Source organism: Notothenia rossii (assembly GCF_949606895.1).
Source record: "Notothenia rossii genome assembly, chromosome: 2".
Taxonomy (NCBI): domain Eukaryota; kingdom Metazoa; phylum Chordata; class Actinopteri; order Perciformes; family Nototheniidae; genus Notothenia; species Notothenia rossii.
The window spans coordinates 59,519,304-59,534,031 of NC_136904.1; the positions used below are offsets into that span (position 1 = coordinate 59,519,304).

General features: G+C 41.3%; 1 protein-coding gene across 3 annotated transcripts in view; it reads right to left on the minus strand.

The window, feature by feature from the left end:
• Nucleotides 1–466: 466 nt before the first annotated feature.
• LOC307029978 (uncharacterized protein) overlaps nt 467–14,728 on the minus strand; it is a 51,011-nt gene continuing 36,749 nt past the window's right edge. Inside the window, exons 2-6 of one of the 3 annotated variants that reach the window (XM_079666185.1) lie at nt 5,490–5,661; nt 4,943–5,389; nt 2,433–2,500; nt 2,226–2,269; nt 467–750 (exon numbers count right to left, since the gene is read on the minus strand). In XM_079666185.1, coding sequence (XP_079522311.1) covers nt 636–750; nt 2,226–2,269; nt 2,433–2,500; nt 4,943–5,389; nt 5,490–5,661 — 846 coding nt within the window. In that variant the 3' untranslated portion in view covers nt 467–635. Of the gene's footprint in view, nt 751–2,225; nt 2,270–2,432; nt 2,501–4,942; nt 5,393–5,489; nt 5,662–14,728 lie in introns of all 3 variants that reach the window. The other 2 variants (XM_079666184.1, XM_079666186.1) reach the window with 2 other exon arrangements.

The following is a 14,728-nucleotide window of genomic DNA, read 5'->3' on the forward strand; positions in this document are numbered from 1 at the left end:
TTGTTAGCATAGCTATCTAACCAGATGCTAATAACAGATCGCCACTGTGCTTACAACTAAAGACACAGCCACGCAAACACTGCAGCATTTGTACGGCTCCTTATGGGTACTGCAATATTTGAAGAGCTGGAGCGGCGTTCCGGTGCTCTCCGTAAGCACTCTAGTCTACACTCCTTTCAGACGAGACATAACCACGTGAAGACACGTTACGCTCGTGTTGTGTTCAAGGAACCTGTCCTTGGCCATGAAAAACAGGCACTTGCTTGTTTAATTATTTTGCGATCTACACTTCTTCTTTTATGAAGTGAGAAGTTGTCCGTCAGTCGGACGGACAAACGGACGAAAAAAAAACTAGTTAGATAGTATTTTTATAAAGTGTTTTCCGGTTTGCGAAGCAAGAGGGTTGTAAAAAAAATCAATCGAGTGACACGCTGTGCTTACTGTCTCAATAAATATAGAGCCCATGATCAAACAATAAGTGTTTATTTTTCAAATACTAAATGACACTGCAACAAATAAAACATTTCCATATCCGAAACATTTACACAAATAAAGACATAGATACATAAACACAGTAAACATATGTACATATTGTATGTGTTGCCTGGATCCACAACACATTGACCAGGCAGCTCTCATGCTGAACCAGAGGGACCTGGCGACTCGGGTGTGGCAGTGAGAAACTCAAAATTACAGGCAGGCTCCCATGTGTTATCCCAGGTTCGGTTACTGTGAAATGCACAAAGTGTCCTGAGAACAAAGATCACATTTTAAGATCATTGATGAAAAAATTAAACACAAACATATTTTACCAATAAATGATTTAGAAGGACTCATTTAAAAGAGGCCTTTATTATTTATTATATTCTGATCATAATTCCATTGTTGAGGTATACTAGAATAGATTTATATTGTGCAATGTTCCAAACTCACATTGGTTTCTCATACAGCATCTCTGTAAAGTATGTGTATTCACTCTCTGTCCTAAACGGCTTGTTGGAGCTCCTGCCCCACCCCCCTGTAAGCCCACTATGCTCTGATGAGTCCACCACCATTACTGTGGAACATCAGTGTTTATGTGTTACAATGGCATTTGTTGGCAACCAGAAAATGACACCAGTGACGACAAACAGATGAGAATGCTGCGTGGGGTCTGGGTGCCGTGTTTGGGGGACGTTGCGGGGCTCGTTGCTGGAGCGGGCAGTGTGAGCTGGATTACTGGTGTTGTTTCCTTGTTGCTGCGTGGGGTCTGGGTGCCGTGGTTTTTCATGGCACTTGGTGTATATTCAGCCTCCAGGGAAACACAACGGGAAATCCACCTCACACTGTCCGCTCCGGGGGCCTCGCGGGGCGGAATACTGAGCTGCTCGGGAGTCTGCCCTGGCAGAGTTTGCCTATTGTTCTATAGCTGTGTGCCTATTGGTCCATTTGGACTTAGTGACGTCAACCTGCCCCGGAAGAAAACAATGGAAAAAAAGTTTTACTCGCTACAGGGTGTACTTTGAGGGTTTGTGACTCTGCAGACCGTTTACATGCATTAAAACCTTCATAACACACAAGGGGACGGGTAATAACCGGAAAAGCATGACATGGGACCTTTACCTATAGAATTGGAGGATGAAACCCTGTTTAATGGTCACACATACATGCACAGGGAAAAGTGTTCTCTGCATTTAACCCATCCTAGTACTAGGAGCAGTGGGCAGCTATTGTACAGCGGCCAGGTTTAATGTTGTTAAAGGGGGACTTTGCAACTTAAATCATGGTTTTAATGAGGTTCAGGTTTTGTGTTTCAAGGAGTAGTTATAACACACAGGGATAAGGATAGTGACGGCATCTTTCATTCATCAGTGCTCTCCTCTTCGTCCTCATTTCCCTGCTTTTCCTCACTGCTATGTTCTGCTCATGTATATAATGATACAGCGCTCCTGGAATAAATCCCAACACAATCCTATTTACCTCAGGCAAAAAGCACTTTATCATTGGTTTAAAAAAAGGAGCATACTTAACTGCGGTCCCCAACTTAGGAACTGTAGCCAATACATATATTTCTGTGTGCTACTTTTGTTTTGATGCTACAAAGATAGGGACGTTTTTGTAATACTTTGGTTACGTAATCAAACACTATGTTGGATTTTAAAGGGCAGAAAACAACACGCAGTTTTGTCATCAAAGGTTTAAAAACAATACAAATATGTATAAATGCAATATTTACTACTTCTTACCACACAGAGCAAGGCAACCAGCATATTTCACACTCTGCTTTCCCCTACACAAACACATAAAACACACAGGGAACAATCATTTATAATTTTAAGCAGTTACTGGATATTACTTATATTACTTTTAGTATTTCTTGTAAAGGCCTGAATGAGTTAATGAGTAAGGCCCTCACAACAGAAATATATACGATTAAGCCTTGTATATCTTACCTCATTCATTCTTCTTCCAAGTACCTTGTCAAAGAGGAAGACCTTCTGAAGGTTACATTTGCGGCAACCTTAAATAACAAAAAAAGTTTATTAGGTCATGAATGTGATGTTTGATGGCTGAATCAAATATGAGTCCAACACATTGTATTCATCATAACCCTCTTAGGTTAAAGGAGCAGTAGGTAAGTTTAAGAAACCGGCTCGAGTGCACAAAAATTCCAAAGTACACAACCAAAAAGAATCCGCCCCTTCCTTCAGACTTCCTACAGAGCACCTCCTCCAACACACATGAACGCGCACAAGATCATGATAATGAATGTAAAACAAATGTATAACACAGTTATTGTCAGTGCTTATATTTTTGAAGCTAGCATATTTCTTTTGTGAAAATGTATTACAAATGTTACGTCTAGCTGACGAGAGCAGGCTGCGGTAACGTTACATATCAGCTCGGTGTGCTCCATAAGCATCGTTGAAAAGCAACTCCGATATTGAATATGGTTTGACTTCCCCTAGTTTCCACTTTCTTTTTCTTCATAATTTGCTCCAGTAGTTTTTCTTTAGCATTACATTACATTACATTGCATTTAGCTGACGCTTTTATCGAAAGCGACTTACAATAAGTGCATTCGACCAGGAAGATACAACCTTTAAGAAAACAGAATCATATAAGTACATCAGGTTTCATAGAGCCAAACATTTCAAGTGCTACTCAACTGGCATTTAGAAAGCCAGCCCTTTATTAGTATATAAGTGCTTTGTTAGTAATTTTATCGCTCGAAGTGGAGTCTAAAGAGATGAGTTTTCAGTTTGCGTCGGAAGATGTGTAAGCTATCTGCTGTCCTGATTTCAATGGGGAGCTCATTCCACCATTTTGGAGCCAGGATAGCAAACCCACGTGTTTTTGCTGACGGGAACTTGGGTCCCCCTCGCAGTGCGGGTGCAGCGAGCTGTTTGGCTGATGCAGAGCGGAGTGCACGTGCTGGGGTGTACGGTTTAACCATGTCCTGGATGTAGGAAGGGCCAGATCCATTCGCAGCATGGTACGCAAGTACCAGTGTCTTGAAGTGGATTCTAGCAGTTACTGGAAGCCAGTGAAGGGAGCGGAGGAGCGGTGTGGTGTGGGAGAATTTGGGAAGGTTGAAGACCAGACGAGCCGCTGCATTCTGGATGAGCTGCAGAGGTCGGATGGCACATGCAGGTAGACCAGCCAGGAGGGAGTTGCAGTAGTCTAGGCGTGAGATGACGAGAGCCTGGACCAGAATCTGCGCTGATGTCTGGGTCAGCTGGGGACGTATCCTCCTGATGTTGTAAAGCGTGTATCTGCAGCAGCGGGTTGTAGCAGCGATGTTTGCAGTGAAGGACAGTTTGTTATCTAGGACCACACCCAGATTCCTTGCAGTCTGAGTCGGGGAAACAACAGAGGTGCCGATGTTGATTGTTAGGTCAACAGTGGGACAATCTTTTCCCGGAAGGAAGAGCAGTTCAGTCTTGTCAAGGTTGAGCTTGAGGTGATGAGCAGACATCCACCGAGAGATGTCTGCTAGGCAAGCAGAGATGCGTGCGACGACCTGGGTCTCTGAGCGGGGAAAGGACAGAATTAGTTGGGTGTCGTCAGCGTAGCAGTGGTATGAAAAACCATGCGGGCTAATGACAGACCCGAGCGAGTTTGTGTACAGGGAGAAGAGGAGGGGACCAAGAACCGAGCCCTGAGGGACCCCTGTAGTTAATTGACAAGGGTCGGACTCGGACCCTCTCCAAGTAACCCTGTAGGTGCGGTCGTTGAGGTATGAGGTGAGGAGGGAAAGTGCAGTGCCTGAAACTCCAAGTTCTTGGACAGTGCGAAGGAGGATCCGATGGTTCACCGTGTCGAATGCAGCAGACAGGTCCAGAAGGATGATGACAGAGGAGAGGGAGGCTGCTTTAGCAGTGTGCAGTTTGTCAGAGACAGCAAGGAGAGCAGTTTCTGTTGAGTGACCTGCCTTGAAACCAGACTGGTGCGGATCCAGAAGGTTGTTCTGATGGAGCGACCGGTTGATGATGTTGAAGCAGACTCTGCCATGGTGAAAATGTCCTGCAGCGGCTGCTGACGTAGTTCTTACAGTATTACGGCTTCCACAGATGAAATTTTGTTATGGATTTTTTTTCAAAGCAATTACAATATGCATTGCTATCAGGATATTAAGAGCATTCCATGGAATACAACAAAAAGTGTATCTCGAGCCGGTTTCTCAAACTTACCTACCCCTCCTTTAAGTTAGGGTTGACATTAACCATGGCGTTCCAAAATAACACCAAATAGGTCAAGGTCAAAGTCAAGTTTATTGTTTATTTATTTATTAAAGAATACAAATAATAACTAAAGAATAACAATCTGTGTTCAGGCTTACAAATTCAAAGACCTGGTGATGCGATGAAGACTGGTTTTACTACCCGATAAATGCAACAAGTCAAATTTGTCAGGAAGCGAATGTAATAATAGTGTGTAATATTTCCAATGCAAAACTTACCAACTGTTTTCTTTTTCTTTTTTTGTGGCCCCTCCTTTTTGAGTGAAAATGTCTGTGGTGGTGGCATGTTTGTTGAGGCTGAGGATGGAGAAGAAGAGGGCGAGGTGGGGCAAGTCATGAGATTCAGAACAAAGAACTCTGGCTGCTCTGCACTGGAGCTCTGTGGCTTCTCTGCGCTGGCGCTCTGTGGCTGCTCTGCGCTGGCGCTCTGTGGCTGCTCTGCGCTGGCACTCTGTGGCTGCTCGGCGCTGGCGCTCTGTGGCTGCTCTGGCTGCTCTGCGCTGGCACTCTGTGGCTGCTCTGCGCTGGCGCTCTGTGGCTGCTCTGCGTTGGCGTTCTGTGGCTGTTCTGCGCTGGCGCTCTGTGGCTGCTCTGCGCTGGCGCTCTGTGGCTGCTCTGGCTGCTCTGCGCTGGCGCTCTGTGGCTGCTGAGCTGTCTGTGATTGTTCTGCTGGGGGAGTGTCAGGTACAGACGTCAGTATTATTTATTAAGTAAAAACGGAGAGGCACACAAGTGGGGTCTAAAATAAACAAGAAAATACTCTTACCCTGAGTTAGAAGGACTTCATACACCCTCCGCATCTTATCCAAAATGGCTTTGGTCACAGAAGAAGCGGCGAAATGGGTCATGACATCTTCTACCCACTTATTTGGAGATTTCTTGTCTCTATGCCCATAAAATAAAATTGGCTTGAAGCCCAGAGCCTCAAGTTTCAACACCTGAAATGAAAAGAAGCAGTTGCAACACATTAGTTCAAACCACTACATTAGTACTGTAGAAAGCTACTTAATTTCAAGGACAGCTAATTGAATATGATGTTAGATATTATTTAGCGACAAATTGTTTGATTTCGATAAACCATAGAAACAACAACATTTGATCTTGCATTGTGTAAGACCAATGGTCATAAAGATGTAAGGGAAAAGGTGCCTCTGCCGTTCCTGCGATCGCCATCCTGAGGACTCAGGATTATTATTTGATAGGAAACACTGACTATTGTTGCTCTTTAACATAATACATAGGTAGAGATGGCTTCTACCTGGGGTTGGACTTTTGACTAAAAACCCTGATATCAATATTGTAGGAGCCGAAATGCTTATTTAGACTGAGTTAATTATTTAAATAATATTCATTTGTTCAAATCAACTCAAAGATGTAAAAAGTATCCCTGCAGGATGACAGAAACTGATGAAAATGAGACTATGTGTTTTTATTAAAAAGCCTGATCACATTGTCTTATGATATGTTAAACAAATAAAGCTTAATTTCACTTAGCAGACATTAATGAGCTATGAGCATTTTTTACTTATTGCAATACGGGCAGAATCAATGATGCGGTTAACGTTGCGATTCCTAACCACTCCTTGCCCCCATTTGCTGTCCAGGGTTGCTGCCTTTTTTATGATTTTCGTCATTGTTGACAGGGTCTCGTAACAGACAGTGCACGTTTTGATGCTTGCCCTATTAAGAGTCTGGCAAGTAGGGCACGGCCGTAACTTTGGTCAGGTCATATCTCCAAGACAGACAAACAGTAATATATACAAAAATAGAAAAGCAATAGTGGACAAAGAGATGGACAAAACTGGAGTAAGCACAGATAGCGAGAGAATTATGCAAAAGTGAGAGAGAGAGAGAGAGAGAGATGCACAGACAGCAACACAGGTAAGGACAAGGCACACTGAAAAGGACGGTTTGGCAAAACAAATGTGGCTCTTAAAAGTGCCTTTGGGTGGATGATTGAATGGGAGATCACAGGGGTATATCAACTTCAAAAGACCTGTGTGGAAAAAAGAGACACAATATTTAGAAAATTAGCCAAGGTACCTTTTACACTATCTTTTGTGTTCAACCTGGATGTGTAGTTTCATAAATTGTCATTTATTTTTGTTATCTTAAATGTATGCATGCCTCTTAATTAAAGTAAAATGTTTGTAAATGTCCCCTCTGTGGGATAAGTAAAAGGTAAAGTATGATTATATTTGACAAATAAAAGTAACACTATATTTGAAGGGCTGTGCATAAGATACACATCTGTCATAAACATGTAGGAATAATCATTTGGACTGCTCTTATTGGGTGTCATTCAGTCAATTCACTCATAGTCATACCCTATTAAAATGTAAAATTCTACGAGCTAATAGCTAATAGAGAACTTCAGTGACGCGTCCTAAAACCCGGAAGTAAGTTAGCATTTTTACCACTTCCGGTTCCTTCGATAAAAGGCAATGCAATTTCTCCATAGGATTTTGGAAAAATAGCTCCAAATAAGGTCTGTGTTTGACACAAATTGAAGAGACAGCTCACGTGTTGTTCTACAACATTAAATACATCAGCTGTGACCCCGCTGGTGAATTTTGAAGAGGTTACACATTTGAAAAACGATGGTTGTTAACATGTGGCTGAATAAGACCTGAATAGGACTACAGAAGTTGTCCAGGCCGTTTTACGTCATTACACCAAACACGTAAACACTCCCGCTAAGTGTGTTTGCCCTGTTCCGCTTGAAAGCAAGTACCTGCCTCCTGCAAACTGTTCAAACAAACGCTTCAACCTATACGTTTTAGACTAGAGTCTGTATGTTTGAATATGGATCTTAAGTTGGCGTGACGTTGAAGCAGCGACCCTGCTGTAGTTCGTTTATACAGACGACTTGAGATCGCGAGCGAATGCTACCCACCGCGGGCCATTCTGCTGAAGCCTACGTTGCGAGACTACATTGTATTAAAAACATTATGCTCTCTATATATTGTCTTTATTATGCTTTATATAGTGTCTCGGGCTTTGGTTATAGGGCGGCTCAAAGTATTTTGTCAGGCCGTTGTGAAGACTGCTTTGTTTATTGTCCTTGTTTTTGTTTTAAATAAAGCATTTTCAATCGGCGCATGCCAAACATGTGACGTCATATGATGCGTCGCATCTGAGCACAGGGAGCCGGGAGGCATCTATCGTTATTCCAACCCAGTTTAGATTTAACCACTTCCGCATTACGCAAGAACGTAGCTTTAGCGTCATAGACTTCATCTTCGGCAGTTATAGCGGTCGCGGTGTAAAGCAGGATATTGAATAGTTGTTTTTTGTCTTTCCAAAGGATTTGTTGACTGAAAGTAAACGACAGACGCAGCCGGGAGACCCCGAGCTCCGTATTCCCCGTATTTTTTAAATAAAGAGACTTTTAGACTGCATTGCATTAAAAACATTATGCTCTCTATATATTGTCTTTATTATGCTTTATATAGTGTCTCGGGCTTTGGCTATAGGGCGGCTCAAAGTATTTTGTCTGGCCGTTGTGAAGACTGCTTTGTTTATTGTCCTTGTTTTTGTTTTAAATAAAGCATTTTCAATCGACGCATGCCAAACATGTGACGTCATATGATGCGTCGCATCTGCGCACAGGGAGCCGGGTTGCGTCTATCGTTATTCCAACCCAGTTTAGATTTAACCACGCCCACTTCCACATTACGCAAGAACGTAGCTTTAGCATCATAGACTTCATCTTCGGCAGTTATAGCGGTCGCGGTGTAAAGCGGGATATTGAATAGTTGTTTTTTGTCTTTCCAAAGGATTTGTTGACTGAAAGTAAACGATCCAGAGTCCTGAGATTGTATTACTGGTGTTTTATCATCTCAGCTGGTGTAAGAGCAGAATATTGAATATAACCTTGACTATTACTGTGTAGCCTACTTCATTTATCTGACAGCATTATTTAATGATACTATTTTATATATATATATATATATATATATATATACACACATTTATTCATTTATAAACATATACATATATATATATAAACACACACTTATATGTACTCACACATGTATTTATTCATTTATACACACAGATGTATTCATTCATTTATACACACACAGCATTATTTAATGATACTATCTTATATATATATACACAAATGTATTCATTTATAAACATATATATATAAACACACACTTATATGTACTCACACGTGTATTTATTCATTTATACACACAGATGTATTCATTCATTTATACACACACACTCACATATATACACTTTATATTAATTAATTTGTACACACACACATACATATATATACAAACAAAACAACACAATATAATAATTAATAATTATTATAATAATTAATAATAATAGTTCCAATAATAACATAATATGGTATGATCAATTCTACCCTTTTGTTTTTGCTCCCATATTTCAATTAAAATATATTTTTCAAAATCAATATTGGTGGGGGCTCTTTTGCAAAGATAATCAATAACACCGCCTGACAGTTGTTGCAGATTATACAGCATACTTGTTACTTACACACATGTGCCATGATCGGAATGATCTCGTCTTGTACCTTTACTCAAGTACAAGATCTTATCACTTCTTACACCTCTGGAAAGCACTTTTATGTACAGGAATACATTTTTATAAATGTCCCAACATTTCATTTTTACATGGCAAAACGTTAATACATTATTAATGTTAAAATAGACATTTATAACATATTATAAATGTCTATAAAATATTAAATAAACGTTAACATGTTACATGACAAACAAAAAAACGAAACATTATATATAGGCTATATATACAGATGTTTGGAAATGTATCCCTCTTATATCCATCAGGGATTAATATTAAATGATGAATTAACATTACCTCAGCACTGCATAAGTGTGGTCGTCAGTCATATTGACAAAGAAGCACTATTATATTGTATATTATGCAGCGTTTATAAGGACGGTATTTTGCTTGTCAGATTCAGATTTCGCGGGTGTTAACATTACCTCAGCACTGCATAAGTGTGGTCGTCAGTCATATTGACAAAGAAGCACTATTATATTGGATATTATGCAGCGTTTATAAGGACGGTATTTTGCTTGTCAGATTCAGATTTCGCGGGTGTGCCATGTCTATGACGCTATCGCGTAGAGCTATGTCGATCCTTGCGTAATGCGGAAGTGGGCGTGGTATACGGCGCTGGGAATAACGATAGATGCAGCCGGGTTATGGCTCGAAAGGATCCGTCTAGTGTAAAACTATCGCGATAGTTTGCAAGTCACGTGGCTGAATGTTTACGTTTTTTATTCACAGGCAAGTCAACGTTGTCGCAGTAAAAGTCCCAAGATAGCTCCTGGTGCAATACAAAGTTCCCTTTCAGTGTTTTACTATTATGTCTGATGTTTCTCTATTAATATTACTGCTGCATTAATGTGTATGTTGCATGTTACTGCTGTAGGTGTTTCCGAGCCGCTCCAACGAGAGTTACAACGAGAACGTGACGTCATATTTACACAAGACGGATCCTTTCTAGCCATAACCAGGGAGCAGGGAGTCCCCGAGCTCCGTATTCCCCGTATTTTTTTTTTAAATAAAGAGACTTTAAATCACGGGCGCGCAACAAACGTGTGACGTAATGTGGTATTACAAGTATTAAAAGAGGTGAAAATCACTACAAGTCTGGGCATTTTGAGAGCTGTACATACACACAAGGGGAGTCAGTCGGTTCATAAGAGCCAGCATGCGGGAATCTGGGATTTGTAGTATTTTGCGTATTTTTCATTGTCTTACATTTCTACAGTTTTAGGACAAAATGTGACTTTTTTTACATGGAAATTATTATGTAAGATTGACAAACATCATTACGTGTAATCCGTTGCACAATTCAAACGGGATCGAAATATAATCTTTCTCTCTCCATTGATTTCAATGCATATTTTTTCCGAATAAGGTGGAGGAACCCGGAAGGGGAGGGGCTTCGCCTCTCTTTAATAAGAACGCGTGTGTCGCCACGTCGCACTTGTTAAAGCAATGAATAAGGTAAGAGCTTCATTAATCATTTGTGCATAATCAGAGACGAAGAAAACCATTAAATATACACCAAAACTGTTATTAAGTCCAGTCAGCAAGTATTGTAAGCACTTTAAGAAGAGCAAGGTAGTAGTTTTGTGAGTTTGTGAATCCTTTTAAGACATTACAATACAACTTACTGGACTATGCTAGCTAACGGCTACTAGCCATAGAGAACCCTCCTTCTGGTTCCTTCCTCAAAAACGCAATGCAATTTCTCCATAGGATTTTGGAAAATAGCTGGAAATAAGGTCTGTGGTTGAAACACATTTAAGAGACGGATCACGTTTTGTTCAGCAGGATAATATCCACATGTACTACTTTTATAATTTTCGAATCATAAATCTATTCGCCAGAAGCAAAATGCTAACGTTATGCTATAAACCAGGGGTTCCCAACCTTTTTCACCCAAGGCCCCCCCAAATGACTCCTGTTGGAATTTGCGACCCCCCAAAACTTTGAAACTTTAATTATCGCTGTTGCCGATCTGCCCCCTTGCCCGATCTGTACTGTGCATGTGCGAGATGGTCTGCCATACTGGACAACTCAGTACGGCAACCCAACTAGGACACTTGACACAGTGGCATTTGGCAAAGCACAAAAAGAAAATGGATTTAATTTCTGTTTGGCAGTTATCATACTGAATAAATATTTACTGTGAATATATGCAAAAATGTATGGCATATAGCTGTCTAATAGAAGTTAAATCTATGTCTCACTTATTCTGACAATGTACTTAACCCCAAATAAAAGAACCCAATAAAAAGAGTTGTTAAATAATAGTGAAGTCACGTTGTCATAACAATAACTCATCTCTCCCGGTTTTTTGTGTTCTTTTTCTGCTTTGCCAAACGCCACTGTGTGAAGTGTCCTATTACAGTTGCCGTATGTAGTTGTCCAGTATGGCGGACCATCTTGCACATGCGCAGTACAGATTGGGCAGGGGGGCAGATCGGGTAGTGACAGCCGTGCCTTACCCCCCCCCTTCAACTGTTTAAAACACATGCTCAAAGTAAACCGGATTTTGGCGATGTGTTTATGTGGATTAAAAAATCGTAAATAATCTACAAAATGGAGGAGACCGATCTGATCGGAGCAACTGTGACAAATAATCCAACTGAAACCGACACTTTACGCGCAGAAGAAACATTTATATTAAAGAAAAAATGATACATTTCTGTCTTTGTATGCTTTTATTAGCTACTAACTTGCAAATGTATGCATCATATTTATTTCAAATGTCGAAGAACAGGATACTTCAAAAGAATATACTATGTCTAATAAATAAATGGTAATATGGTTGCATAGGCCTGTATAAAACAAAAATGAAAAACTGGCATATTAAGCAGGTAAATCGAATGCTTGTCTGCCATGGAACAGGTAGCAGAGAGAAGACGAGGTTCAAGTAGGTTCATTAATGTGAACCTTGGGCTTGCACGCCCGCAGCCAGGGATGGAATGTCCGGTGTAATGTGAGTGACAGCCAGTCTAAAGTCGTTGTGAACGTCCAGTGTGTTGCATGCTTTTGTTTTGATGGCAACAAGTGCGCTGAAGGCTGTTTCTGATAGATATGTCGTACTGAATGGGAGTATAATCCTGGTCGTGGCATGCAGTGTGATCTTTGGAGCGAGGCTTGGTCCTTTGAGAATCCAAAACTTTTTAAATCCTTTTTCCTGGAAGTATTTCTTTGACAGCGAGTCAGCTTGGATGTCGGTGAGCTCATCTTCGCAATCCAGGTATTCTACATCCTCAACTTTGGCAATAAAGGGATCTAAAACCCACAATTCCTTGGAGACATACTCGTCTATGTCAGCGAACCGTGATTACATTTCCGTTTGCAGTGCGTTCATATGGCGGATGAACTCGCGACGTACAGGCACCGTTTCAGGATTGTTTTGGGATTGTTTCAGCAGTAGTGGAAACTGTTGCAGCTCCCCCCTCTTAATTTTCTCGACCCTGTACTCCAGTTTGCGCACAAATGCATCATTGGAGAATGTTGGACTCCACGCCTTGCAGACGCTTGTTTGTTTCATTGTAGAGACTGAAGATGTCGGCCAGGTATGCTGTTTTAATCCAGAATGACTCAGTCACTTGCTCTGACAGTGCGCGGTTACGAGTTCGTAGAAACTCTTCAATTTTTTCCTTCCGTTCTACAAAGCGTGCCAGCACTCGGCCGCGTGAGAGCCAGCGCACCTCGGTGTGCAGGAGGAGGGTTTGGCGCGCTTCATCCTCGCACAAGTCTGCGAATAGACGCTTGTTGGTGGGGCGACCTTTGATGAAATTGACTATTTTAATAACAGTTGAGAGTGTTTCGCTGAGGTCTTCTGACAGTTTCTTGCTGGCCAGGGCCTGGCGATGTATCACACAGTAAAATATTGTGCAGTGTGGGGTCTTTTCTTTCAAGCGACTGTTAAATCCCTTGTTTTTCCCCATCATTGAGGCAGCTCCATCTGTGCAACATGCAACTAAATTCTCATAGGAAAGCTTGTGGGATGAGAGGTAAGAATCCACTGCAGTAAAAATGTCCTCACCCCGGGTGGTAGTGGTAAGGTTGACTGACATAAGAATGTCCTGCTTCAAATCTTCCCCATCGATATATTGCACATAAACGATCAGCTCAGCCTCGTCTGCTACAGTTGTGGTTTCATCAAGTTATATGGCAAATGGCCCCTTTCCAAGCTTTTCGAGCAGCTGCAGCTCGCAGTTACTTGCCATCTTCTCAATTCTGTCTTTCACCGTATTGTTTGACAGTGGTACAGTTTTTAGCTTCTCCGCGACCTGCGGGCCGCACAGTTTCTCAGCCATCTTAATGCAAGCTGGCTTAATGAGCTGCTCGCCAATGTTGTGCGGTTTCTTTGCCTTTGCTATTAAAAGTGCACATTCAAAAGAGGCCTCGCTGCCAGCCCTAACAAAGGCTGTTCTAATATCCATTGGCTTGTTTGCCTTTGCAAGGTGTTGTTTCTTTATGAAAAAGTCCCGATCACGCCCGACTGTTTCTGGGTGCATGGTCTGTTGGTGTCTCTTCATTTTGCTGGGTTTCATGCTTTCGTTGGCTAGCTTCTCTCTGCATATCACACACTCTGGGCGGGTTTTGTCCGTTCCCTCCATGAAACCGAAGTTAAGATAGCTCTCTAGGTAGGTCCTCATTTTCTTTTTGATTGCAGATGAGCTGTCATCTCCTTTACGTTTTTCAGACATTTTTAGACAAAAATATTCACCTTATGAAGTCGGTCGCAAGCTAGCAAGCGCAGCAAACTGTTATTATGAAAGCTGACACAGTAACGTCAATGTTGGCGCCAATCGGAGGAGTATCAGATGAATTTTTTGAATTTTAATTTTAGTTCATCAATTAATTTCTATATTTAATTGTAATGTAGACAAGGCTTTTAGCGCCAATCATGTATTGCGTTACAATATGTAAAAAAAATTATATGTAAAAAAAAATTATATGTACATTTTTTTTTTTTATTATTATAATAAATATGATATTAGGCCTCAAATCATCTGAGGTCTGGCGCCCCCCCTGCATTGTTTGGCGCCCCCCCCAAGGGGGTCGCGACCCCCAGGTTGGGAACCACTGGTCTACAACATACGTATAGGGAGCTATGTAGAAGCCTATGGACATCCCAGAAAGTTGAAAATGTACGCTAAGGGCAAATCCCGGAAAGTTGAAAATGTACGCTAAGGGCAAATCCCGGAAAGTTGAAAATGTACGCTAAGGGCTGCCCCTTGCGTTGTAAAAAGCTGACACAGGGGACTGACATAACGTCAACATAGGCCGACCTGGGTGTGAGGATGTGTTGGCTCAATTGAGTTATTGCCAAGCAGTAAGCCAAACTTTGCTTACATTCTTTCATTTATATTTATCATATTATAAAACTATGATTCTTCTCTACAGTATTAACACATCTTCATTAATCTTTTTGGCATTGTTACTGAAATAAACATGGTCTCT